Source organism: Epinephelus fuscoguttatus, linkage group LG5 (genome assembly GCF_011397635.1).
Source record: "Epinephelus fuscoguttatus linkage group LG5, E.fuscoguttatus.final_Chr_v1".
In the NCBI taxonomy this organism is placed as follows: Eukaryota; Metazoa; Chordata; class Actinopteri; order Perciformes; family Serranidae; genus Epinephelus; species Epinephelus fuscoguttatus.
In genome coordinates, this window is record NC_064756.1 from 3064897 (window position 1) to 3089569 (window position 24673).

General features: G+C 43.4%; 1 protein-coding gene across 2 annotated transcripts; it reads left to right on the plus strand.

Annotated features, from left to right (window-relative positions):
• Positions 1 to 456: 456 nt before the first annotated feature.
• Positions 457 to 19011, plus strand: LOC125888419 (mucin-12-like). Of its 2 annotated transcripts, none has more exons than XM_049575787.1 (6): positions 457 to 736; positions 2043 to 2174; positions 2750 to 4763; positions 4899 to 5310; positions 7049 to 7918; positions 12821 to 19011. In XM_049575787.1, exons 1-6 carry the CDS (start codon positions 506 to 508, stop codon positions 15204 to 15206), a joined length of 6045 nt encoding a protein of 2014 aa, XP_049431744.1. In that variant the 5' UTR covers positions 457 to 505; the 3' UTR covers positions 15207 to 19011. The 2 variants fall into 2 exon arrangements, with proteins under 2 accessions (XP_049431744.1, XP_049431745.1); XM_049575788.1 differs by having other exon boundaries at positions 458 to 736; positions 2046 to 2174.
• Positions 19012 to 24673: the final 5662 nt, after the last annotated feature.

Consider the following 24673-nt stretch of genomic DNA (forward strand, 5'->3'; position numbering starts at 1 on the left):
TTCATGCTTCACTGAGTTTTAACAAAGGTCCTGTCACATTCATTTGAGTGGATTAGCCCCAGCTGTCGTCACAGACTGATGTGGTTTTGTTATAGAGGAGGAAGCTTTTTTTTTTTACAGATTATATGAATTTTAAGTTTATGATAACTTTATTGAAAAACAGAGTTTACCAAGTGCTTTGAAAATTAAACATGAGATAAGACACAAAAACACATCAGAAAGAAGACAAGATGATGAGAAATAAAGATGAAAACAGGAAGAAAAACTAACCAATAAAAGTAAATGCAATAGATGTCTTCTCTCCTGCAGCTGGTGCAGGCACTGTGATGTATTCCCGTCATCAACAGGATGTTGAGTGAGACATGTTACAAATTGAGATAATTTAATAAAGGAAATCTGTTGTATATCATTCATGATGGAAAATGTAACTTCACTGACATGTTAAAAATGTGATTGTTTAAGACATAGAGTTTTTCAGTGATACACCAGGAGCTCACAATTAAAAATGGACAGGACTGAAGAAGTTAACCAGGTCAGACACAATGACATAAACATAAAAGTGACCTTTTTTGGTTGTGTTTTGCAGCAGGCGGGCAGTGAGGGCGAGCTGTGCCAGGCGGACAGTCTGGGCTCAGCCGGCAGCAGCAGCACGCTTGCATCCTCCGTCATCGAGGTGGAGGCAGAGAGGAACGAACCAGGCCTGACGACACAGCTGCGACCAAGCCAAGAGGAAGAGGTATTTTACTGTGACGGGATATGACTTCAGATTACACCTTACTATATAATGACGAAAACTCTGTGTGTGTGTGTGTGTGTGTGTGTGTGTGTGTTCCATGTTTTTCTCCTCACTGACTTGGTCAATCCATGTGAAATTTGGCACAGTGGTAGAGGGTCATGGGAGGATGCCAATGAAACAATATTACATCAATTGGCCAAAGGGGGGCGCTATAGCAACCCATTGAAATGTCAAACTTTGAATGGGCATATCTCATGCCCCGTATGTCGTGGAGACATGAAACTTTGCACAGAGATGCCTCTCCTCATGAGGAACACATTTGCCTCAAGAACCCATAACTTCCGCTTATATAGATTTTCCACCATTTTGAATTTTTTGAAAAACACTTCAAATGGATCTCTTCCTAGGAAGTTTGAGCGATCTGCATGAAACTGGGTGAACATAATCTAGGGAGCAATATCTAAAGTTCCCTCTTGGCAAAAGTTGGAAAACTTCCTAAAACTGAGCTTCTATAAGGCAATGAATATTGCGGAGGGCGTGGCTCATCACATAAAGGTGTAGAACATCTCAAGGGTTTCACCCATCACCACGCAACTTTGTAGGCATATGACCACACATAATCTGAGGGGACCCCTCCATTATTGAGCCCATCAAACAAAATGGGGGCGCTAGAGAGCTCATTTCTTATCTAGGCCTAACCGCCATATGGATTTTTACTAAACTTGGTAGATATGTAGAACAGGACGCCTCAAGGTGACTGGAGAAATTTAACTCTAATTGGCAACTGGGTGGCGCTATAACAACAGAAAAATGCTTCAAAATGGCTAAAATGCGACCGATCGCTGTGGCTCCCCCTGTGGACCAATGTTGGTGTTGTTTCTAATGTTTGGTATGACTAAGTCATGGTATGGTATGCTGTACATAATCACGGAAACTGTCAGTGTGTCATTCTGTCAGTCAGTCGTTCTGTCAGTCCCACGTTTTTCTACTCACTGACGTGGTCAATCTATGTGAAACTGCACATAGGCATTGAGGATTGGCATAGGTAGAAGGTGACAAAGCTACAAGTCTACTAAACTGAATTATGTTGGACTTGACATTTCATTGATTTGATTACCCCTTGTGTATCAGCGTTAAATACAACAGAGATGTACGTTTAGAAATTGAATTCAAATTTAATGTGTTTAAACTTTAATTTATTTGAGTGAATCAACTTGGTCTATATTTAAAAGATATATAAATACATTTCCTTATTTAATACTAATGAAATATCCTGCTGTATTTCTTTTCATTCTGTTCAAATGAGGAGGAAGAGGATGAAGAGGAGCTGAGCCCCCTCAGCCCTCCCCCCACCTTGTCCATCACCGAAGAGATCCTGGAGTTCATCAACCAGAGCAGAGCTAGAGAGGGACTGACCGCCATTCACACTGGCACAACGGTTAGAAAACATTCATCTCTATCATTATTAATATTAGGTTCTTCAAGTACCACCAATATGGCCGCCATTGAAATACAGCCAGCCCACCCTTTTCAGCTCCAGACAGTTCATGCAGGAGGCAGGTTTTTTCCAATCAGAAGATTATTTTATTGTTGACTGTCATCAGTCACGACCACTCTGCACAAAGAAGGAGCACTAGAACTATGGACGGGAATCAAAATCAAAATTTATTGTCATTTGATTTCAGCCCAGTGGTAAACGAACTATAGTTTGAGAACCAATCGAGCTAAAAATGCACTGTTCACTTGTTTATTTAAAGTTTATTAGTATTTAAGGTCTCGCATGTCCAAATCCTTGGGTACCTGGCAATGCACCTAACCAAGTGTGAAGTAGATCGGATAAACGGTTCTGGAGATATGTGAAGGACCCTCGAGATTCCTTGCTTTATAATTAGATATATATATGGTTTATTCTTACAGATGGACGTCCCCCAGATATCCTGTGAAACAGCTATTGCTTTTATACAAACTGTGGTTGAGTCATTTTAATACACTGCTTTCTTACTTTTCTTCCAGGAGCAGGTCCTGGATCAGCCCAAAGAGAGCCAGCCACCATCTAACCAGACCAACTTCACCTGCCCACTGCCCCCAGCCGCCTGCCCCTCCAGCCCAGAACAAGGATCCACGATGCAGCAGGAGCAGGAAGGAGCAGAGAAGGAGAACGAAAGCCCCCTCCAGAGTCAGACAGGTGGCTCTGGGGAGGAGAACAAACCTGAAAATGAGACAATTACAAACGAAGTCCAGGAAATTCCAGATGCAACAAGTCAAGTGGAAAAGAGAGTGGAAGCGGACGTAGAGACACAAGGAGAAGTGGTAGAAAAAGAGAAAGAAGAGGAGAAAACAAGGGATGAAGGAGAAGGAGAGGGCATCATCCCTGCCCTGACATCACATCATCATCCCTCCATCTCAGCAGAGGAAGAAAGAGAAAACAACAGCAGCAGCTGTCAGTCACCTAAAGAAGAGGTGAACACGGAGGTCATGACTTCCTCCTCAAATCAAGATCTCCCTCATCACCCCATCCAGAGATGCCAGCCAACAACAAGAGGCTCCCACCTAACCAAGCGCGACAAGAAGATCATCGAAAAGATCAGGAGTTATTACGAGGCAGCAGCCGAGGCTGAAGAGGACGTGGCAGAGGAGGAAGATGAACAGGAAGAGGGAGCAGCATCAAGGAGGAGAAACAGTTTCTCTCAAATCCCATCTGGCTTGGTAAAGGAGTCAGTATCACGCTTTGATGTTAGTGGGCACCTGGGGGAGTCAGAGAGTGGAAGAAGCAAGTGTGACACAAGTGAAGCGATCGATACAGTGACTGATCAAGAGATAGAGCCTTATTCCCCAGCTGGTCCCATCTCTTCACCTACCCTGCTCCCAGTAGATGCAGAGAATGATGGACAGGCAGATGAGCTAATCAGCTCGTTGGATTTTGATGCAGAGTCCCCAGTCCCACCACCCTCAACTGTGACACAGGACAAGGAGACCCCAAACCAAGTGGGTCTGGATCTACAGTTGAATCCAAAAGAGCCTGTTGGAGAAGAGGCTGAGATACAGAACAAAAATGTGAAAGTCTGCAAAGGACCATCGGAGCAAAGACAGGATGAAAAACAGGAAGGGAAGACAAGTGTTGTGGCTACTAGGGAGCATGGTGGAAACTCTCTGCAAGGAGAGGAGCCACGTATTACAAAACAGTCCAAGAACCAAGATGAAATACTCGAAAGCAGTGCTGGAAGCCAGGTTCTTATTAATGGGCAAGAACCCAGCCAAGCAGGCCCAGCAGAACCAAATGGAAGCCACAAGGAAACGCCTGCACCTCAGCCACCTGCAGAGCAATGTCAAAAAACTGAAGCCAAAAGTCACTCCAACTGGACAAAAACCAAACAAGCCAAGACCAGCGGGAACCTTGAGGGTCTTCCTAGTCAGATAAAAGTGGGTCGATGGTCCCGCCACTCCAGGATCGTCACCTCTAACCGGGTCTTGTTTGAGAGCATGGGATCAGATGTCGCTGGTATTGGGTTATTTGAGGCCAGCCCTGTGGCGGACCCCATGCTAATGGAAAACTCAGAGCGTATTCTGAGCAAGGTCCAAACATTGGCCCGGATGTACAGTGCCAAAGCCAGCACCATGAAGGTCCCACTGCATCAGAAGCGGGCCAGCGCTTTATGGAACCAGTCATGGGGCTCAGGTCGACTTTCTGGACACTCAACTCAGAACCAAACGGAAAGCCAGTCAGGTCAGACCCAAATACAGACCTCAACTAAGTACCGGCAGCAAACACAGTACCAGATGGAAGTCAGTCAATCTGAGATCCACTCACAGAACAAATATGGAACCCAAACTCACTCCGAGACCAAAGTTCAGAGACAAACTATAACACAAATGAGGCAGCAGTCGCAGATCCAACCCAAAAGCCAAATGTTGAGTCAGACACAGTACCAAAGCCAGAACCAGACCAAGGCTTACAGCCAGGACCAGACCCAAACCATGAGCCGGAAGGACCAAACGATGATCAAAAGAGCAGAGTGCCTGACAAATGGTAGGTTCCTAAAACTTCAAGATTATGTCACTCTTGAGATTAGTGCTGGACTGACCAATATTGCCATCCTGAACTAATCTCTCTATGCTCTAAAGTGCATTTCTTAGATATTTGTTCTCTGTTGTTCTCTTCTAGATTTCCAGGAGACACCGATTTCCCCCTGTGAGCCTCTGATGTTTGGTCACGTGTATGTCAAAGAGCAGTCGACCCCAGCTTGTCACCAGACAAATGGATTCACCCTCTCCAGGCCCAGGGACTTCATCTCTGCCTTGTCCAAAGAAAAAGACTCCAGTGTGGGTTGTAGATCAGGTGACAATTCCCAGATTTCCACAATGCCTGTTGAAAATCCACCCACTTCACTGAAAGACCAGTTATCCACTCAGCCCCAGGCAAACAGCTTCAACCCCAGGCACACCTCCACTGACATGTCATCGGCCTCTACAGATCAGAGCTCCAGTTTGTGCTGCTCTTCCAGTAACAGCACCTTGACGTCAACCATGAACGGGGAGGTTTATTCAGACACTGAAGAGACAGAGAGAAGAGACAGGTATGTGGATAATATTAACAGAATATGGGGGGAATGATTCACCTGGAGGAGGGCAGGCTCTGGAGCTTCGATCAGCGGCTTTAGGAGCTGAAATTAATCCAGCACAAACCCACCAGTGCCTGGTGTCACAGTAGGCTGGTAGCCAGTATCAGGTCTAACCTGTGTAATGGCAGCAACAGAAAGTTTGCTGATCCAGTGGGAGTCGGGCTGTCTGGTCCACCGGAGCTGGGGTTTGCGCTGACTGGATTTTGGTTTCTTCGGCTGATTACTAGATTCTCTGGAGCTGCTGCCTGCTCTCCTTCTAGCTAGGTGGTCTGAAGTGGGAGGGACTGAGGCAGTGGTAGCACTGTGTTCAAGGCTCTAGCTAACATGAGCTGCGTAATCATGAACTCAAAGCAGCAGCTGTGAATCTTTGGCTCCAGTTAGCAGAAGGCTAAACAATTAGCAACATTTTATCTCCATCTCTGAAACACTTTGCTGATAGCAACACGTTTGGATTGGTTTATTGTCAGACTCTCTTTTTGATAAGTCCGTCTTTCTTTTCTGGGTTGCTTTGCAGTGTGGGCAGTTGTTTTCAATGCTGGAATAGCAACTTTGCAGGATTCTCCTCTATTAAATCAGACCTTCACCATCTAAAGAGACGTGCTTGCACATCAGCATTTGTAGAACAAACTGCCTACCCAACTTTAAACTCATAAATTATTAAGTGCAGTGGCTTGTAAAGGTGTCATGACCTTTTGACTTCTGTTTGTAAGTGAAACATAATGCACATAGGACTGTAAACGCACTGCGACCCACCTCCTGCACTACACTACCTACTGCAATGGCCTGTATTTAAATACAGATATATACATAAAGATTCAGGGAACTGAATGTTGAAATGTCCTGTTTACACTGATCAAACAAAAGGCTTAGGGTCTGTGTAGCTAATGCACCTCAATTCATCTATTTCAGTAAATATTTCCTGCTGAAAACGAACCACGAACACGATATTTCTTCAAATTTGGCACAAATGTCCACTAGGACTCAATGATAAACTAATAAGATTTTGGTGGTCAAGAGACAAAGGTCAAGGTCACAGTGACCTCATGTGTCTCATACTCATGAACATAATATCTCAAAAATGCCTCAAGGAAATTATTTCAAATTTGGCACAAACATCAACTTGTTCTCAAGGATGAGCTGATTAGAATTTGGTGGTCAAAGGTCACTCTGACCTTGCGTCCGTCTCATTCTCATGAACACGATATCTCAAGTACACCTTGAGGGAATTTCCTCCATATTGGCACAAATGTCCACTTAGGGTCAAGTTTTCACAGACAGTAACTGGGTAGGTTCACAGACGCACACAACTGCGAGGCATTAATCGTAGGGTTTTTGTTTTGGTTTTTTTTGGCCACTGGGTGTTTACATCTTCAGTATAAGACCTCATTTTCCTAATCTTTACTTAGACACACATTGGAAGTGCTGAACTTGGCAAGAGAGACCTAAAACTACTGGTGGAAAAATGTTAACAAGGCAAGATATGGCAGATTTCCCATTCTCAGAGTTTTTGTGTAACTGGCAACCAGCAGAAGAACTGCAGCCTAGGATGCCATCGTTCCCCTTTCACCATTACATCATTATGCTTTATGTGTGTTAACATTTTGTGTCATTTTTCAGGTGTTCCCTCTTGACTCTTTCAGTCTTGAGTAATGTTTTAAAGACACTGTGTGATTCTCCTCTTGTTTGTTTGCAGGTCAGAGCTGAGTGGTCGACGCCCTGTTTACTCAGTCAGAGAGGAGAGTGTAAACATCACAACCCAGCCAGCATGCTCACGGCCAAACATCTCTGCTCACAGCATACCACAGTGGGAAATCTCCAAAGATGGACATGAGCAGTATAAATATAAGCAGAATTTACCAGCTGCTCAAGATAAACATGCATCAGAGCACAAAATTTCCACGGGACATACTGACAGCAGAGATATGTCAACCAAAGATCTGCGGAGTGTTCATGCAGGGCCTGAATACTTGGTTTGCACAGGACCCGTGGATGGAGAGGCATCCCCAGGAGACCTGGTACTGATGGTAGCATCTACACAGATGCAGGCTCCTTCGGAATACCACAGGTCCACAGTGCCTCACCCAGGACTCGCTGGAGAGCAGTCCCAGAGGGTAACACTTAACCTGGCAGAGGGAGGCACCAACGCGCCGGGGGTCTCTATAGGGTCAACGAAAGATGCAAGCGAGCAGATGAAATTCAATGAGGCACAGTATGATTCTTTATCTCAGCCCAGGATGATCCTACAAGGTTCAGCAGTGATCTTTACAGAAGAGACACCTTATTACAGATCCCCAGGGGAACTGGTTGTTCCACCAAACCCGAGTCAGCCTTTGCACTTGACCTTTGACCTCTCACAGGTTTCTGGTCATACAGTCACAGAAACCCCAGAGGATCACAAAGCAAGAGCACCAAGTCCGTGGTCATCAGTTCAGAACTCAGAATCAAATCCTACCCGACCACGTCCTCCATCTGTGCAGTCCGTAGACCGTCTACCAACATTCACCAGCCAGAGACCGCAGGACTTACCCTCTGCACTGGGGACACAGGCTCTGTCTAACACCAGGTATGTCTCTGTCAGATCACTGTTATTACTACCCACAACAACTTCTCCACAGCTTTTCAGCCCCCTCAGGAAGTTGCAATGTTGTGATTGCTACAACTAACAGAAAATTCAACCATCCTCATGGATTCTGCTCAACCTCGTTGCTGTGGTTTCGCGCAACATTTATCCACAGAAATAACTGCTAAAGAAAGTCTAAGGCAGTTCCCTGATGTTCTGCACAATGACGGGGTAAAATGGTGATTTGCACTGGCCGCAGGGATTTGGTAGAACACAAATGAAAATCCTTAATGGACAAACACACTTAGAGGATGGCTGACAAATCACCACGACAGAATCTGTTGCATCCAGATTTATTGCTGAAGAAATCAAGACTGAGGGAATACTTCACCTGCAAAATGACCATTTGTACATGAATTACTCACCAAGTGTGTTACCTTGAATTGTTGAGGAAACCTTCGTTTATCTTGCATGACTCCACAGTAAATGATGAATCCAAAAAAGGCAAATATTCCCCATGAATTTAGATCAAACGGGGCCGTGTTTAACAACAGCAAAACTACATAAAAACATCTATTTACAAACTCTCACATAATGCCAGGGCCACACCACCCGCGGAAGCGCTGCGAATAGCCTTGAAGTGAAGCCAGGGCAGGAAGTCAAACAAATGAACAACAACAGCATCTGGTCAATTTTCAGAATAAAACAAATTTCAAAATAAAACACCCTGTTTGACAAATGCAATGTATATATGTGTTTGTGTTTATATACATATTAGTCAGTGGTATCTAAACAGAGGGCGAGAGAGATGAACACACACACTCGCTAAGTCTTTGAAATCATAATGTTGTAGTGAAATGCATGTGTTTGACAAGTACAGAGCATACAACTTGATAAATGAGACAAGTGAGTTGTGTGAGAGTTTGTGAACGGACGTTTGGATGTAGTTGTGCTGTTGTTCTACACAGTCCCTGTTTACTTCAACTGCTAATGTGGTTTTTTGGATTCTCCGGTCACCAGACAGGACATTTTCTTTACAAGTTCAAGGTAACATACAGTGAGTAACTGCTAAACAAATGGTCATTTTGTGGTGGAAGTGCTCTTTTAAATGATTAGTGGTAATGTTAGTGTCAGGGGCGTGATTGCACTGGGGCTCGTGGGGTGGATAACATAACCAGTAACTAGGGCACACTAGGACCCGTCATAACTACCTTACGCCACTGGTTAGTGTAGCACAAACTCAGAACAGTTTGGTTTTATTGTCACTTGAATAAGTTGCCTTTGATTTTAAATTATTTATCTCACCAAAAAGTGCAACTATTTTTTTCTTGGTCCTGCAATTTCCTGCAAAATATGCCGAAACATATGAAAGTGTTTAACTTTTTTTTTTTTTTAGAAAAACAGCTGCGATATCAGGCATTGTAGGCTGCAACAGTCCCCCAAAAACCTATGAAATCCATGAGGGAGTTGGAAGGACTTGCTATCAGACAAGACAAGACATGTTGTATGTTCAACAGAGGGATTTACTAATTTGCAGAATCTCCTCACCTCAGCATAACCCAAAAGCCAACCCAGTTCTGACCTAAGATTACCCCCTACACAGACATGTTTTGGAGGTTCAAATGAACTGCTGAGCCACCCAAATGATGCATGGCCCATTGTTTTGTCCTTTTGGTTCATTAACAAATACCAAATGTCAAAAATACAAACATGACCGTTTAATCAGACTGCGCCGTAGGGGCATGAACTGAACTCTTCTGAACTGTTGGCACTTTGTTCACGCCAGAGATTAATAACACACTGAGGAATGTCACCTTGGCTTGTTATCAGAGGAAAATTCGCCTTCAGCCAAATCACTTGGCTGTGTTTTAAGTGGGTGTGTCTGTGTGTGTGGGCTAAAAGGAAGTTTAGGGTTTTACCAAGCTAGCAGAAAGCAGGTAGAAAACACAAACAACATCACACAAAGTGAGAGCAGCTGTGGTTGGTATTCTTTTCATTTTGGGCCCCGTAAATGGAGTTCCTCACTAAACTAGAGAATTCAACGTAAGCCCTTTAGCACTTTGCCTTATATTTTCTTTTCTTTTCCCCAGCTTCTACTGGGATATACTGCACACAGAAACACTGTTAGATTTCAGCCTTGCAGTACCTCCCCAAAAATAACAAGAGTTCTACATAAGACAGATGTGATATTGCATAATGCAAGAGGTAATGGAGGCATGTAGAGTCATGAAGAACGAGCCCAACAGAGACAATATTAATTTAAACAGGTACTCTTTGCTTAGAATTGGGACGACTTTAAATGCCAACTAGAGGATGCAGTTTCTGAAGAAATGGCAGGTGTGAATGCTGCATGTTGAAAAGCTGACGCTACACTGCAATGTTGTCTTAAACCTTGAATAATCCCATTAATATATGAATGCTGTGGAATAGTTTTCTGGTCTCAGTTAATACTGAGTTTAATGCGGCAGTTATTAGGGTTTCTCTCACTTTCAGGCTCACTGTGCCAAATGTGTAAGTCAGATTGCTTCCAAAGCATCATTTTTTGAAAGTGCACAAGTTTTGCTTCATTTTGACCAAAAATGATGTATGTAGAGTGAAAATTGTGGGCGTGGCAGCAATTTAAAGAGAAACGTTAGAGAAGTCCTCCAGTCCAGCTCTGAACATTCTGTCCAAAACAAACCAATGTAAAAATCTGAAAAGGGCATTTTTACCAAGCTCCAAACAAGTCTGTATATTTAAAAAAGTTTTTATGGGATTTGGAAGTTGAATACAAGCCAGAATGTACAAAAGCTGGGGAACATTTTAAAGATTGAATTTCTAAGTGAATGCATGAATGAAGAAATAGGCTTTCAAAATGCTTGAACAACCTTGAATTTGCGTCAGATTTGAACATTCATCCATTCATCTGAATGGGGAAAATTTCTCGGAAACAGCTGAATATTCTCAGCACCTTGTCGCGTTAACACTAGACTGCATGTTTCCTTTGCTTTTGCCGGTAAATCATGCCAACGCGTTCTCATCCCAACTTGTGAAACACTGCTGCTTCATCAGTGGACTTACACGTCAAAATATGGCGCTGACGCTAGGTAACCTCCTGTGTCTGTTTTGACGTTCAGGGACAGTGAAACAACCCGTTAACTCCAAGGTCTTTAATACAGACATGTTGTCATGCCCGTCGGTATCTGGTAGTGATGCACAGGGCACCCTTTAGCTTATCAATGTGACACACAGCTGACGCAAGTTGTAACACATGATTACTGTTGTGAAACTGCTTGGTTAAAGCCGCTACAAGGAACTTTTAACTGGATATGCAAAAGTCTGTGGTTTCTGCTGATGTCTGTGCGTGACCTACAACAGCAAATGAGACCATCGGTGTGAAGATAAGCTATTTCTATATAGTGTATATCCATACCTTTAGGAAACTGTCTCCGGGTCTGCCCAGGTCGCTTCCAGGACGAAACGATTTACGGCACTCAGACGGCACACGTCATCTTACCTAGCTGCTTACATTTATAGTGACTCTTAGAAATAGTCGCTATTCCTCCTCCTCGACCCGACGTCCGCAGGGAGTTAAAATAGCAGCAATCATCGGGTAAAAGTTCTGTGAAAGCGCTGGACTCACCAACAGTCAGCCACGTCTCAGTCACACAGAGAAAATCCAATCCTCGGGAAGTCAGGAAATCCTTCAGGATAAACGTTTTGTTCACTAGCGATCTAGCATTTACCAGCCCAATCCTGGCAGGAGCCGGCGGGTCCACGGCGTTAGCTGTCCGGGGAGCCACACACAGAGGCCGCAGGTTGCGCAGATTCACCCCGCACCAGCAGAGATGAGGAGAGCAGGGGCCGCGGGGCTGGAACACCTCATCCGGGCCGACGACAGGTACCAGCCAGGCCTCGACAGGGTTCGGCGAGTGCCGAGAAATAAAGAGGCGAGGCACCGCTCCATACTCAGTCCAAGAAGCCGTGGAAGTGCTCGCCAAACATGCCTTCAGCCTTACCAGCCAACCGCTGCGTTTACCCCGGCGGCGGTGGCGCTTACGCCGGAGAGGTGGAGCTGGGGCACGGCAGAGGTGAGCTGGGATCCCCGATAGGAGCGGGGGCAAAGTTTTCCCGTCTTGTTGTTTCATTTATCCCCAAAACAAACACATGCGCGAGCCAGGTAAGCGTCTTTACGACTATACACGCTAGAGCTCATGGGAAATGTAGGCTTCATTCTGGCAAAACACTACCACTTTTGTCCACAGGGTTGCCAAAAGCAACTGAAAATGAAAGTTCCTTGTCGGGGCTTTAAGTTTAGAAAATGATCGTGTTTGGGATAAAAGAAGTACGTTTGTTACGTGACCTAATGTGATCAATCAAAACATCATCCTACACATACTTTCTCACTCTTTATAACATGTCCACTGCATTCAGTGTCAGGTATTGCTGTGTGTGGGTTTACACTGGAGTTACGACAGCCCGCTAAAAGGTGCCTTTTGGCATATCACAAGCAAAGGGGCATGACACAGAGTTGACAACCTGGGGATGAACACAGGGTGCAACTGAACGCTAAAGGGTACCAAACGCTGTAGTATACATTGTTTCTGCATTTTTACAGGCACCACTTCAAATAGTTTCTGATTCATCCACTGAGATCTAAATTGGTGGAAACTGAGGTTGAAAGTATCACTCAGACTTTAAAGAAGTTGCAGGAGTCAGCCATGGTGCAAGGAGTGCAAGAGTTTATGATTTTTCAATACTTGTCATTTTGTCCATAAAAAACAAGCCAAAGTAAACCACAGTTGATGCTTATGTCAGTCTGAATACTGCATCGTTCAGACTCAGACATGGCAGTCAAAAAAAGAACATCATCCGAATAAACTATTTAAAATGTCTGCTCTTTTTTAATCTGTGCTTTTCTCTCAGTTTTAGGGAATCAGACCAGCAGGGTTCACGATGCCTCCCTTCAGGCAGCCGCCCATCTTCTCGACCCTCGTCAGAGACATCCAGCCTGATGGAGAGACCTAACCCAGCCTTTGTCACCCCCGGCCTGGACACAGACCTCACCACATCCTCTTCAGCCTTCAGACCCAGCCTTAGACACCGCTCCCCTTCCCCTGTCAAAGCTCTCCCCTCCTCCTCCTCCTCTGTCCGACCACCTCCCTGCTCCTCACCGTTCAGGGGTGCTCCAGCATCTTCTGCCACCACTGTGTCTGCTGAGGATACCTCCCTGAACACTATCTCCAGGGCTCTTCCCCGTTTCTCTCCTATTCCTTCTTCTGGGAGGGGTACCTCGATGCAAGCTCCCCCTGCCTCCTCTTCTTCACCCTCCCCTGCTTCCTCTTCCTCTTCTTCTGGGAGGTCTTCTTCTCTCCGCTCTCCCCCATGCTCTACCCCCATCGCTTCTTCTTCTTCTGCGTTCACCAGATCTTTAGCTGCCTCCTGTATTAGCCAGTCCATCAGTCAGAGTATGGCAAAAAAGAACAATGCCCCGCAACAAGCCCCGCCTGTAAACACAATAAACCAAACCCCCTCCCCCATGTCTTCCTTACCCTCCTCTCATCTACGACGGCGATCGCCTTCACCCAAACTCCCTCCCAGTCAGCATCCAGTCCATTCCCCATCTATGAGTCTGCCCCATCATCAGCCCTCTTCCCCTTCCCCTCGTCCCTCATTCCTTCACTCCAAAACTGATTCATCACAGAATGCAAACAACAACAACAACAATAACAGCATTAGCTTAGCGATTAGCAATGTGAGTAATAACCATGCCATCAGTAATGGGGGTTGGTCAGTAAGTCCACAGAGGGCGCCGGTAGCTAATGGTAGCACCAACCCCACAGATCCTCTCTGGTCGGGGTCACACAACCGTGTAGCTCGGCCCTTTTCTGCGTCCGAACCCAGCTCACGAGTTCAGTCCCCATCTCCCTCTCCAACCCCTGCCTCCTTCACTCGCCTCTGCTCCCCACCTCCTCAACATAATTACTCCTCCCCCATGGCTAACAAACCTCCCCACCCTCGGGGCACGCGTTTAGGAAGTGCGAGTTCCCATAACCCACTAGGCCTAACTTTGGAGCTACCCAAGACCTCTTCAGCAAGTTCAGCTTTTGGGCAGTCTTCCTCAAGTCTGAGCCCTCAGATACTCTCCCCACCTCCTATTGGCGTGTCAGTGAATGTTTGGGCAAATAATGTTGCAGCACCTCAACCTAGAAACCCTAGACTTGCTTCCTCCTCTGCATCTCCTTCCTTTTCTTCCTCGATAGGCTCGCCAACACTGCAGAACGCATCTTTCCCCTCTTCCTCTTGTTTTGTGGTCCCATTGCGTAGTTCCAGAGCCTCCTCCCCTTCCGCACCTTGTCCTCCTGCAACCTCCCAAACCCTCCGTAGGTCTTTCTCCTCCAACCTGGCGGACAGACCCCCTAGCCCGTCCCGGAACAACACTAGTGGGCTCCGCCGCTCATGGGCAGATAGCAGTCGCAGGTCCCTTGGTTTTGGTGGTAGTGGTCGAGGGTCCTTTGACCAGCAGGAGTCCTGTCCAACCAGTCCAAGGAGTGGGTGGTCCTCGTACGGCAGCTCACCGTCCTGCCTCAGCCCTCGAGGTGGGCTTCAGTCCCCACTCTCACCTAGCAGGCTTACCCCAGGGAAGGGCACCATTGGTGGGCAGCATTTCACCAGTGTGCCCTGGCCAGATGTACGGGAGCTTTCAAACAAATATAAGGGAACTGATAGCCTTGATGCAAGTGCTACATCCACTATCATTGCCTCCTCTCCTTCTCCTCTCTCCTCGCTCTCGCACACGCTCCTCTCCTCTCCTGTTTCATCACACAGCCAGACAGAGTGGGAAGACCCAGAGCTAGAGGAGGGGAATTGTCGCAGCCAGCTGATCTGCGCCTACGTTGCCCGGCCCTCATGTGAACAAAACCTCTCCTCCTCATGCATGGTCCTCTCCTCTTCTGGCATTACCTCTCCTCTGACTGCCCCCTACCAGCACCACAATTGCCAATCCACAACACCTCCTGCACCCTCAATCCCTTCGCCCTTGCCCCCATGCTCATCACCACTACCCTTTGCCCATTCATCTCCTACCAAACAGGGGAACCAGAAGACCAGCTATGCCACCACAGTCAACCTACAGATTGCTGGAAGTGGTCGAATAACCTCCTTCAGCACCGCCCAAGTTAGCCTGACCCAAACCCTGCAGGGTGGAGCAGGAGCTGGAGGACCAGGACAGGGGCAGATGGCAAGGAGAGTGAGCATCAATGGACTTTCACATCTTCCTCCCCCTCTTTCTCAGAACTGTAACAGACTATGAAAGAAATAAAGATCTTACATGGAATTACAAGACAAGAAGGGCCAACAAAAAAGTAATGGAGAGAACAAGGCATTACAGAAGATGTGCACTTGTTAATTTATGGCCAGGACACATTAGAAGTATAACTGATGGTTTCAGTAGCCAGTCGATGGCACAGACCTCCAGAGCTGTACCCTAGCTTGATGGAGACCATGAGACCCTCATAACTTCATGCTGAAATGATCTTTCTCCAGTGGCAAAACATGGGGTACTTCAACTTGGGGATAAGTTCACATCCAAGGGACATGATGAATGTTGTCAACCCTATTTGACACTGATTCCTCTCAGCGTGGTGGGAGGCGTTGAGGTTTAGATGTAATGCAGACGACGCATTGAATCTTCTGGAAGAGGTTTATGAACAGATGACCTTTTAGGAATGGAAATTCTACCTGCACATGGCTCGCATTTTTCAATCTGGGCTAAGACTTTGAATGGATGCTAATGGAATTGTTTTAAAGATCTTAATATTGTAAAAAGTAAAGAAATTATGTTGCCATCAGTAGAAATGTATAACGTGGCTGTGATCGTGCTGGATGAGCACCCAAAGTCCCTGAATGTCCACAGCTGGATGTGATGAATTTGTGGATTTGGCAACCAAAAATTAGGATCACACGGCTGGTCTTGCATCGTTTAGCGGTCTGAATTCTCTTTGTTGTATTTTCCTTTCTGAGCGGCTCTGGACTTTCTGTGGCTGTGATGACATCTTGGAGGAACAATTCATTCTACACTCTTTTGTAACAGATAGTTAAATCAGTAACTTTTAGCATGTGTTGAGCTGGGCTACATCCAATTCTGCTGATCCTGCAGCTGCAGATGCATTGAAGGTCGAGTGTCCAACCAGTGCTGTATGCAATCACAGTTACTTAATGTTTTATTTCTTTTTCTTTTATATTGTGTTGAACAAACATCATGTCATGTCATGTCAGGCTCTCTGAGGCCAGTGTTTAAGGTTGGTGATTACTGTGGTTATTAATAATCTATCTTTTTAACCATTATATTATTCTTTTTTTTAAATATTTTATTGTTTATTTATGAAGTTAGTCTTATTCTCTTTGGCACTTATTATCCTTAAAGTAATGTTGGTATTTTGCACAGTGTCCTCAGCTCTTGGGTGCATGCATCAAGTGTGTGTGTGTGTGTGTGTGTGTGTGTGTGTGTGTGTGCGCGTGCGTGTGCGAGTGTGTGTCTGAAAATGACGCGTCTGGTAAGTTCTGCTTTAACTTCAGACCAGGCCAATACCTGTGTGTTTTTAATGATGACTTTGTTCCCATGTTGATGTGCTCAGTCGGTTCGGTCTCTCCTGTCGTCAGTGCCCTTTAGAAACCTTGCATCTTGAGCTTCAGTAAGTTTTCAAATTTGGTCTGGTTGTCAATTAAATCACTCCTAGCTTTTTGAGAGGCTGATGAGTCAACACTGAATTTTCTACCAAATTTAACACCCTCAACTTACAGTTCTGGTGATGAGCACAGCTTAGAAAATGTTTCCAGCGACAATGTGTACATGCACACTATGATTCAGAATTGGCAATACTCCAAATTCATCATGTGTCATGGGAACAGCATATTCCATCTGGATATTCCAAATTAGGACTTTTTCTGAATGTAGCATTTTCCAAATGAGACATGTAGGATGTGCTGGTATTTTTGGGGTGTCGGCAGCATTCTTTGCGCATGCATGCAGTGCATTTGAAATATGCATCTCAAAGTTTGTGACACACAGCCTCTTGCCTCTTTATGCTCAGCTCTTTGTCTTGTAGACAAACCAGCTCACCAACAGTTTGCAAGGCTGGGATCTGGCTGCTCTCATGCACTGTTTGTACGTACAGTATACCTACGAGAGGCAATGCCCCAGATTTCGTATATAACCTACGTAATCATGTAGGCTGCGATCACATGACCAGTGCACTCACAGGAGGGAGGAAGGAAGTGGTTTAAAGAGCAAAACGGGGTGTAAGGAAGCAGCCTGGACGAGACTGACTCTGCACGAGACTGATGCGTGTGTCCTGTGTGAAAGCAAGTGAACTTCAAGTTATTTAGGCACGTTGTCACCAGGTTTTTTTCCCCAAAACAAATCTATGCAACTTTACATTAATTATGTAATTTTACAATTATAATGTTATGTCACGATACCCAACCACGTTTCTTTTCTTAAACCCAACCTATGTAACTTTACATACGTTAAGTATGTAACGTGACCATGCCCAACTGTTTCTTTTTCTAAACCTAACCTACTCAAATTTATATTAATTAAATCATTTTACTTTTACTACGTGATGTGATGATGCCCAACGATGTTTCTTTTTTCTAAAACTAATCTCTGCAAATTTACGTTAAATACATCATTTTGCGTTATGTATGTAGCATGACGACATCAAATCATGGATTTTTTTCTAAACTCAGACTATGTAACTATATTTACCTAAACCTAACCTACTCAGCTTTACGTTAAATATATAATTTAATGTTTAGTACATAAGTTGTCAAATCATGTGTTTTTTTCTAAACCCAACCTATGTAACTAAACCTAACCCACGCTACTTTATGATAAGTACGTAACTTTACATTAAGCATGTAAGGTGACGATACCCAAATATGTTTCATTTTCTAGACCTGACCTACGTAACATTATTTTCAAAACATAATTTTACGCGAAGTACGTCACATGACCATACCCAACCACGTTTCTTTTTCTAAATCTAACCTAAGCAACTTTATGTTAATTACGTAGTTTAAAGTTAAGTACGCAACGTGATGATGCTCAGCCACCTTTCCCTCCCTAATCTAATCTATGTAACCTTATTTTCCAAAATCTAACCTTCATAACTTAAGTACGTAACTTCACGTTACTTACGTAAGAACCATGTTTCTTTTCCTAAACCCAAACTACATAAATTCATGTTAAGTATGTGGCATGATGACGTCACTCATGGAGCACTAATTCGTTAGTCATCGTATAAACTATTGTATGAGTAAACGCTGTAGCCGTAGAAATCTATGCCCGAGAGAAAAGCCTACATTCCTGGTTGAAAGGGCAAACATGCCTACTTTTAAACATTATGAAAACTTGGATATAAACAGATCTTTGGATTTGCACAGATATCACAACAGACCTTTTCGAGAACATGGTTGAAGAAGTGAAACAGAGAACCGGCCGTCTGTAGAAAACTGTGGAAAAAATCCTATTTTGATGCAAAATTAAGCAAAACTGCAGAGGCGACTCAGCTGTTCCACTTTTCCATATTTTGACATAATGTTAGAGCCTGTTAATCGGAGTATGCACGGCTGCATTTAAACAGGAATGTTAGTGGAATATTCATTTTCATTAGCCAAGTAAACAGATTAGTAGGAAGTTGTTTTTTTCGGAATATGGGCAAAAACAGGAATTTTTTGTGCATGTAAACATAGTCGCTATCTCTTATGTCTAGGATATGTTGTTAATTGATTGAGTGATCTGTTTTTATGTATTGAGTGTTGTATGTTTTTTAGTATGGACCTTGAGTCTGATAATAAACTGAAACTGATAGTCAGTGATAGCAAGTAAAGTATTTAAAAAGTTAAACTAGTGGTTACAATTGAAATGAAAATGTCAAATATTAGAAAAAATAAAGAGATGTGTGATTTCTGCAGGGCACTGGTGACAAACTGGAGAGAACATAATGTTTTGGGGAACTGGTGAAAAGGGAAATATTAACTAAATCTTCATCCGGTAACCCTCATAGCGTCAGTGAGATGTACGGAAAATAAAGGTATGTGGTGCAAAATCAAAACGAAGTGACTCATGTCTTTTATTTTCACCGTGCTAGACTGTACATTTACTCATCATGTTCAACAGTGACTCGACCTGAGGGAGTCTGAAGAACTAATTATTGTCTGTTTTCTGCAAACTGTCTTTTACATGTTCTACCTGTGTCATTTCTCTTATCTTGTCTCCACCCGTGACTCCGCAACCTGCCCACCAGGTGACTGCAGTCACTTTCCCTCAACCAGTGTGAGTCACACAGTCACAAACTCCACTTTGAAGGAGGTTGTTTTGCACAGTTTCCTGCCTCTGCTACAGACAACAGACACTCATATATATAATAGAAAGAAATGTCTGACTGCTGGGAGCTTCCTGTTGTCTGAAAGCAGACATGCCACACAGTGTTTGAGACGCTGCAGCAGAGTGAACTACTGTGTGCTGTAAGCTTATCAGTGTGCCCTCCAGATATCTTATCTTTCTCATGTGTGCAACTCGGTTTCAGTTTTGGTTTCTACTCCTGTAGACCTGTAGACTTTGACATTGGCTTTCACCTGCTCATTCCGCGGCTGTCACCCTCACTGGAACACTCTCTGCGGTAAGAGCTTTACTCGTCTTTATTTCTTGGTTTGACGGGAACTCCTGCTGCTTTTCAGGTCCTTCACTGATTTACAGAATTCACAGATTTACAATCACAAAAAAACAGAAGAGAAGGGAAAATAGGAAGGGGTAAAAAATAGAATACACGAGAAGGGCACGACGGCAATGAGCAGTGGTGGTGGATGACACACATTACCAGCTGCAACATTAAATTGAAGAACACGTTAAATTATAATCTGAAAAAGAACAGCACTTTCACTTATATTTTGATGCTACTTTTGTAATTTTACTTAAGTAAGATTTTAAATACAGGACTTTTAAGGGTGTCTGTCCAATGCTTGTGAACGTGACATTCCAAGAACAATTTGAGGTAATATTTTTAAATTTGGCACTTGGACACAAGCATGAACTGATTATATTTTGTTGGTAATAGGTCAAGGTTTAAGGTCTTACTTGGTCTGTCTCATCTTGTGAACAACGTATCTCAAGACCGCCTTGTGGGATTTTTTTTCAGATTTGGCACAAACGTCCACTTAGACTCAGTGATCTGATCAGATTTTGGTTGCCAAAGGTCAAGGTTACTGTGAGCTTGCATCTGTCTCATTCTGGTGAACATCAAGAAACAGAATTTCTTCAAATTTGACACGAACATCCACTTGTACTGAAGAATAAACTGATCAGAATTTGGTGGTTGAAGGTCAAAGATCAAGGTCAGTGAGACCTCACTGAAGAACTTAAGAATTCATACACCAATTGTGACAAAATTTCACACAAATGTCTAACAGAATAAAATGATGCAGTGATGACGTTTTATAACCAAAAGGTCAAAGGTCAACTTCCCTGTGACATCATCATGTTTAGCATAAAACACTTTTCTGTCCATTATTTAACATCATATTTCAGGAACATCATCAACAACTTCTGTGTGTGAAGCGTTCATGTTTTCACAGACATGGATGGAAACTGTCAGAGAAACTTGACTGGTGAGCCGAGGCAAACTGCCAGGAGGTCATTTGAGTGTGTTCTGTCTTTGTTTTTTTTTAGGTTTTGATGATGAGTTTCCCTCTTTTTTTCATCTTCCCACGCTTCACATGAATTTCATGATTTCCTGTTGAACAGACTTGTTTCTCCAGAAAAACATCACATCTCAAATTAATGAGAAACCATTTCAACAAACATTCCTGGACGTATGTTTATAGACTGGAATCCATGTTAGCCAGACTTTTTTTTTTTTTTTGGTGAATGCTTTATGTTACTAACGACGAAAACTCTGTGTGTGTGTGTGTGTGTGTGTGTGTGTGTGTGTGTGTGTGTGTGTGTGTGTTCCTCGTTTTTCTCAATATTACATCAATTGGCCAAAGGGGGGCGCTATAGCAACCCATTGAAATGTCAAACTTTGAATGGGCATATCTCATGCCCCGTATGTCGTAGAGACATGACACTTTGCACAGAGATGCCTCTCCTCATGACGAACACATTTGCCTCAAGAACCCATAACTTCCGGTTATAGAGATTTTCCGCCATTTTGAATTTTTTGAAAAACACTTCAAATGGATCTCTTCCTAGGAAGTTTGAGCGATCTGCATGAAACTGGGTGAACATAATCTAGGGACCAATATCTAAAGTTCCCTCTTGGCAAAAGTTGGAAAACTTCCTAAAACTGAGCTTCTATAAGGCAATGAATATTGCGGAGGGCGTGGCTCATCACATAAAGGTGTAGAACATCTCAAGGGTTTCACCCATCACCACACAACTTTGTAGGCATATGACCACACATAATCTGAGGGGACCCCTCCATTATTGACCCCATCAAACAAAATGGGGGCGCTAGAGAGCTCATTTCTTATCTAGGCCTAACCGCCATATGGATTTTTACTAAACTTGGTAGATATGTAGAACAGGACGCCTCAAGGTGACTGGAGAAATTTAACTCTAATTGGCAACTGGGTGGCGCTATAACAACAGAAAAATGCTTCAAAATGGCTAAAATGCGACCGATCGCTGTGGCTCCCCCTGTGGACCAATGTTGGTGTAGTTTTCTAATGTTTGGTATGACTAAGTCATGGTATGGTATGCTGTACATAATCACGGAAACTGTCAGTGTGTCATTCTGTCAGTCAGTCATTCTGTCTGTCCCACGTTTTTCTACTCACTGACGTGGTCAATCTATGTGAAACTGCACATAGGCATTGAGGACTGGCATAGGTAGAAGGTGACAAAGCTACTTATTTCAAAAATTACACTTTTAGTATGTTCTTTTCCCATGTGAACTACCAGTGCGCCCACTTTGAAGTCAATACAACATATAAACACTTTAACTATCTGCCTTTCAACGTGCTGCCTCAACTACTAATGTACAGTTTCAGCCCACTAACTATCCCACTATTGGCAATGGTACTACTGTACTTTCAATAAAGCAATCGTACTATCAAACTCACAAACACTCTGTCTGAATACATTGCTCTTCTTAATGGGTTCAGTTGACTATTTAATCTGCAGTTTCCTATGACCTGTATCCCAAACACCCACCATGTGAAACTGTATGTGGGCAACTGTGCACTCAGTGGATATGGACTAGTTTATAATATAGAGGAACCAGAGAAAAATGCAAAATTCAACATTCAATTTGACATGTGTTTCTAAAATATGTTTCTGTTATTATAATTGTTTTTTATCAGAATGAAACAACAAACACTATTTTTATATTGTGACCTTTATATATACTGTCACCACGGGAGATTAAAGCAGTTATTTTGTTGAAGCTGCTGTGAAAGAGTAAAACATAACCATAGAAATGTTACTCGTGTTTTGGCTGCCATGAGGGAATAATGTAGGAGAACAAATAAAAAACACTGAAAGTAAACAGGTTTCAAGTACACTCAGTATGAACATTTTATGATGTGACAGACATTCATTATTATCCGTCATTAAGCTTAATTATCTTTAATCATCTGTCATTGTTTTAGGGTGAAAGTCTGTCTCCAAACCTGCACAAATAAAAGCAAAACAATCTGTGTGCTAGATGAAGCTGTGGTGGATGTTTCAGTAATTTGGGTGAACTGCTGATGAACTGTGAATTTTAGAAATGTCTCTCTCTGGCAGCTAAAACAACAGTGCCTGTAATTTTAGATGAGATGGGAACATTTGGACTTAACTGAGACTGATAGGATTGGTCACGTGTCTAGTGTCTCTGATAACAGCTGGGAAATGAATCTGCTTCTTTACCGGAGATGTATTTTTTCTTTCTCTCAGTCATGTAGTCTGGTTGGCAAGTATTCAGCAGCGTGCTCATTTTCCAGAAGTGATCCTGTATGTTTATCTCAATTCTCAGTTAAAGTACTGTTCCTGTACAACCTTTTTTTTTTCAGGTGTCCATCTAAATGTTCCGGACACTATTGAACAGCTGTTACCAGTGGTTGTATCCCATCCTACACAGGCTTTCTCACTCTGCTTAATTTGTGTGTTCACCATGACAAAAGGTCCTCACTGACTTTGCACTGGCATTATTGTAGACTTTGTGTCCGTGTCACATAGTTCTGAGCCCGAGCTGTCCAGACATTGAGCACAACGTTAGTTCAGGCAGGATATGATGTCAAGCTCAGCTCACATCCCAGCTACATCAGCTGTCTGTTTGTCACTGATGCTGCTCTGTTCTGTTCCCGGGGGTCTTTGCTGCTGTTCTCCCTGCCTTAGGCTTTCCATGTAGGCACATGGAAGGGCAGGGAGGTTTGCTCTCTCTGCCTCAGGCTTTCTGAGTAGGGCCTAGGAAAGGCACACAGGCTGCAGAACAGAGCCATACCACCAAATATAATACTGCAAATAGTTTTGAAAAGTGTTTTTTTACTAAAGTGGTCCTGACTGAAAGACCTTAAGATTTTTTTTTTTTTTTTTTTTACCTACCACCTCTATGGTTGAGATTTACTGAGGTTTAGGCACAAAAGCAACTTGTTTACAGAAAGATGGGGATCATGGTTTTAAGAAACCAGTCACTGCTGAGGAAACAAGACACAAAACACAGTGTCCATGTCGAAGTCACATGCTTAATTGACCCATCCACCCACTCTGATGTGTCCTTGGAGATCTTTGTCAATTAAACATAAACGTAACTTCATTTTAACCATTCATAGTCCACATTAAGAAAAAAGCGATAGAAAAATATTTTCTTTGCATTTTTTGTCTGTTTTTTAATAAGATTTTAAGATGTCACTTCATGGTAATCGTAAGACACAAAGAAAAAAAATCAAAATTACAAGCCACATACTGTTATAGTGTATGTTGGCAAACAAACAAATTGTGGAATTAGTGGTATAACCAGCACTACAAAGTCCTCTGCCACTGCACTGGCGTCACGCCTCTCTCGTGTGTGTTTACAGACAGCGTGCCTGCATCCGTGAATCAAAAGAGGCATGACAGGTGTGATATGTAGCACAACAGGGTTGGCAACCTGGTCTCACAACACTCAAAAAAGCACGTTGGCATGATATGTGGCCAGTTGCCATTACTGTCAGGGGGAAATCCGGCAGGACAACAACTTAAGTTAGCTTTTGTTGCCTAAACCCAACCACGTGCGAGAAAAACGTCAGTTTGCAGTATTGTACCAACGTAGTGCTTTTATTTTGAAAGAGACTGTATGCAAACTGTACATTTCCTCACTTCACTTCAATTCAGTTTTATTTATAAAGCCCAATATCACAAATCACAATTTGCCTTTACAGCATACGACATCCCTCTGTCCTCAGGACCCTCACAGCTCATGAGGAAAAACGAAGTAGAAAGTCCATGACCAAATGTGGATATGTGACGAGGTCGGAGTCAGAATGTGTTGCAGTTGGCCTCTAGTGTGTAATATAACATATAATTTTATAAACAATAACAATGACAAAAATGTCAGTAACAATTATTTACCGTCTCTGTTACGCGGCAGCTGATCTCGTCCTCTGCTCAGAGGGTTAGGAGCTCCTGGACCTCATTGTTTTTACAATTTGTGGACATTTCTGGCTGCTGTTCATCTTCTTTGAGTTAGCCTCTTACAGCTAACAGCTACTTTCAAAATCTCTGGCACACATAACATGTTCAAATGTCCGTGCCGCCCA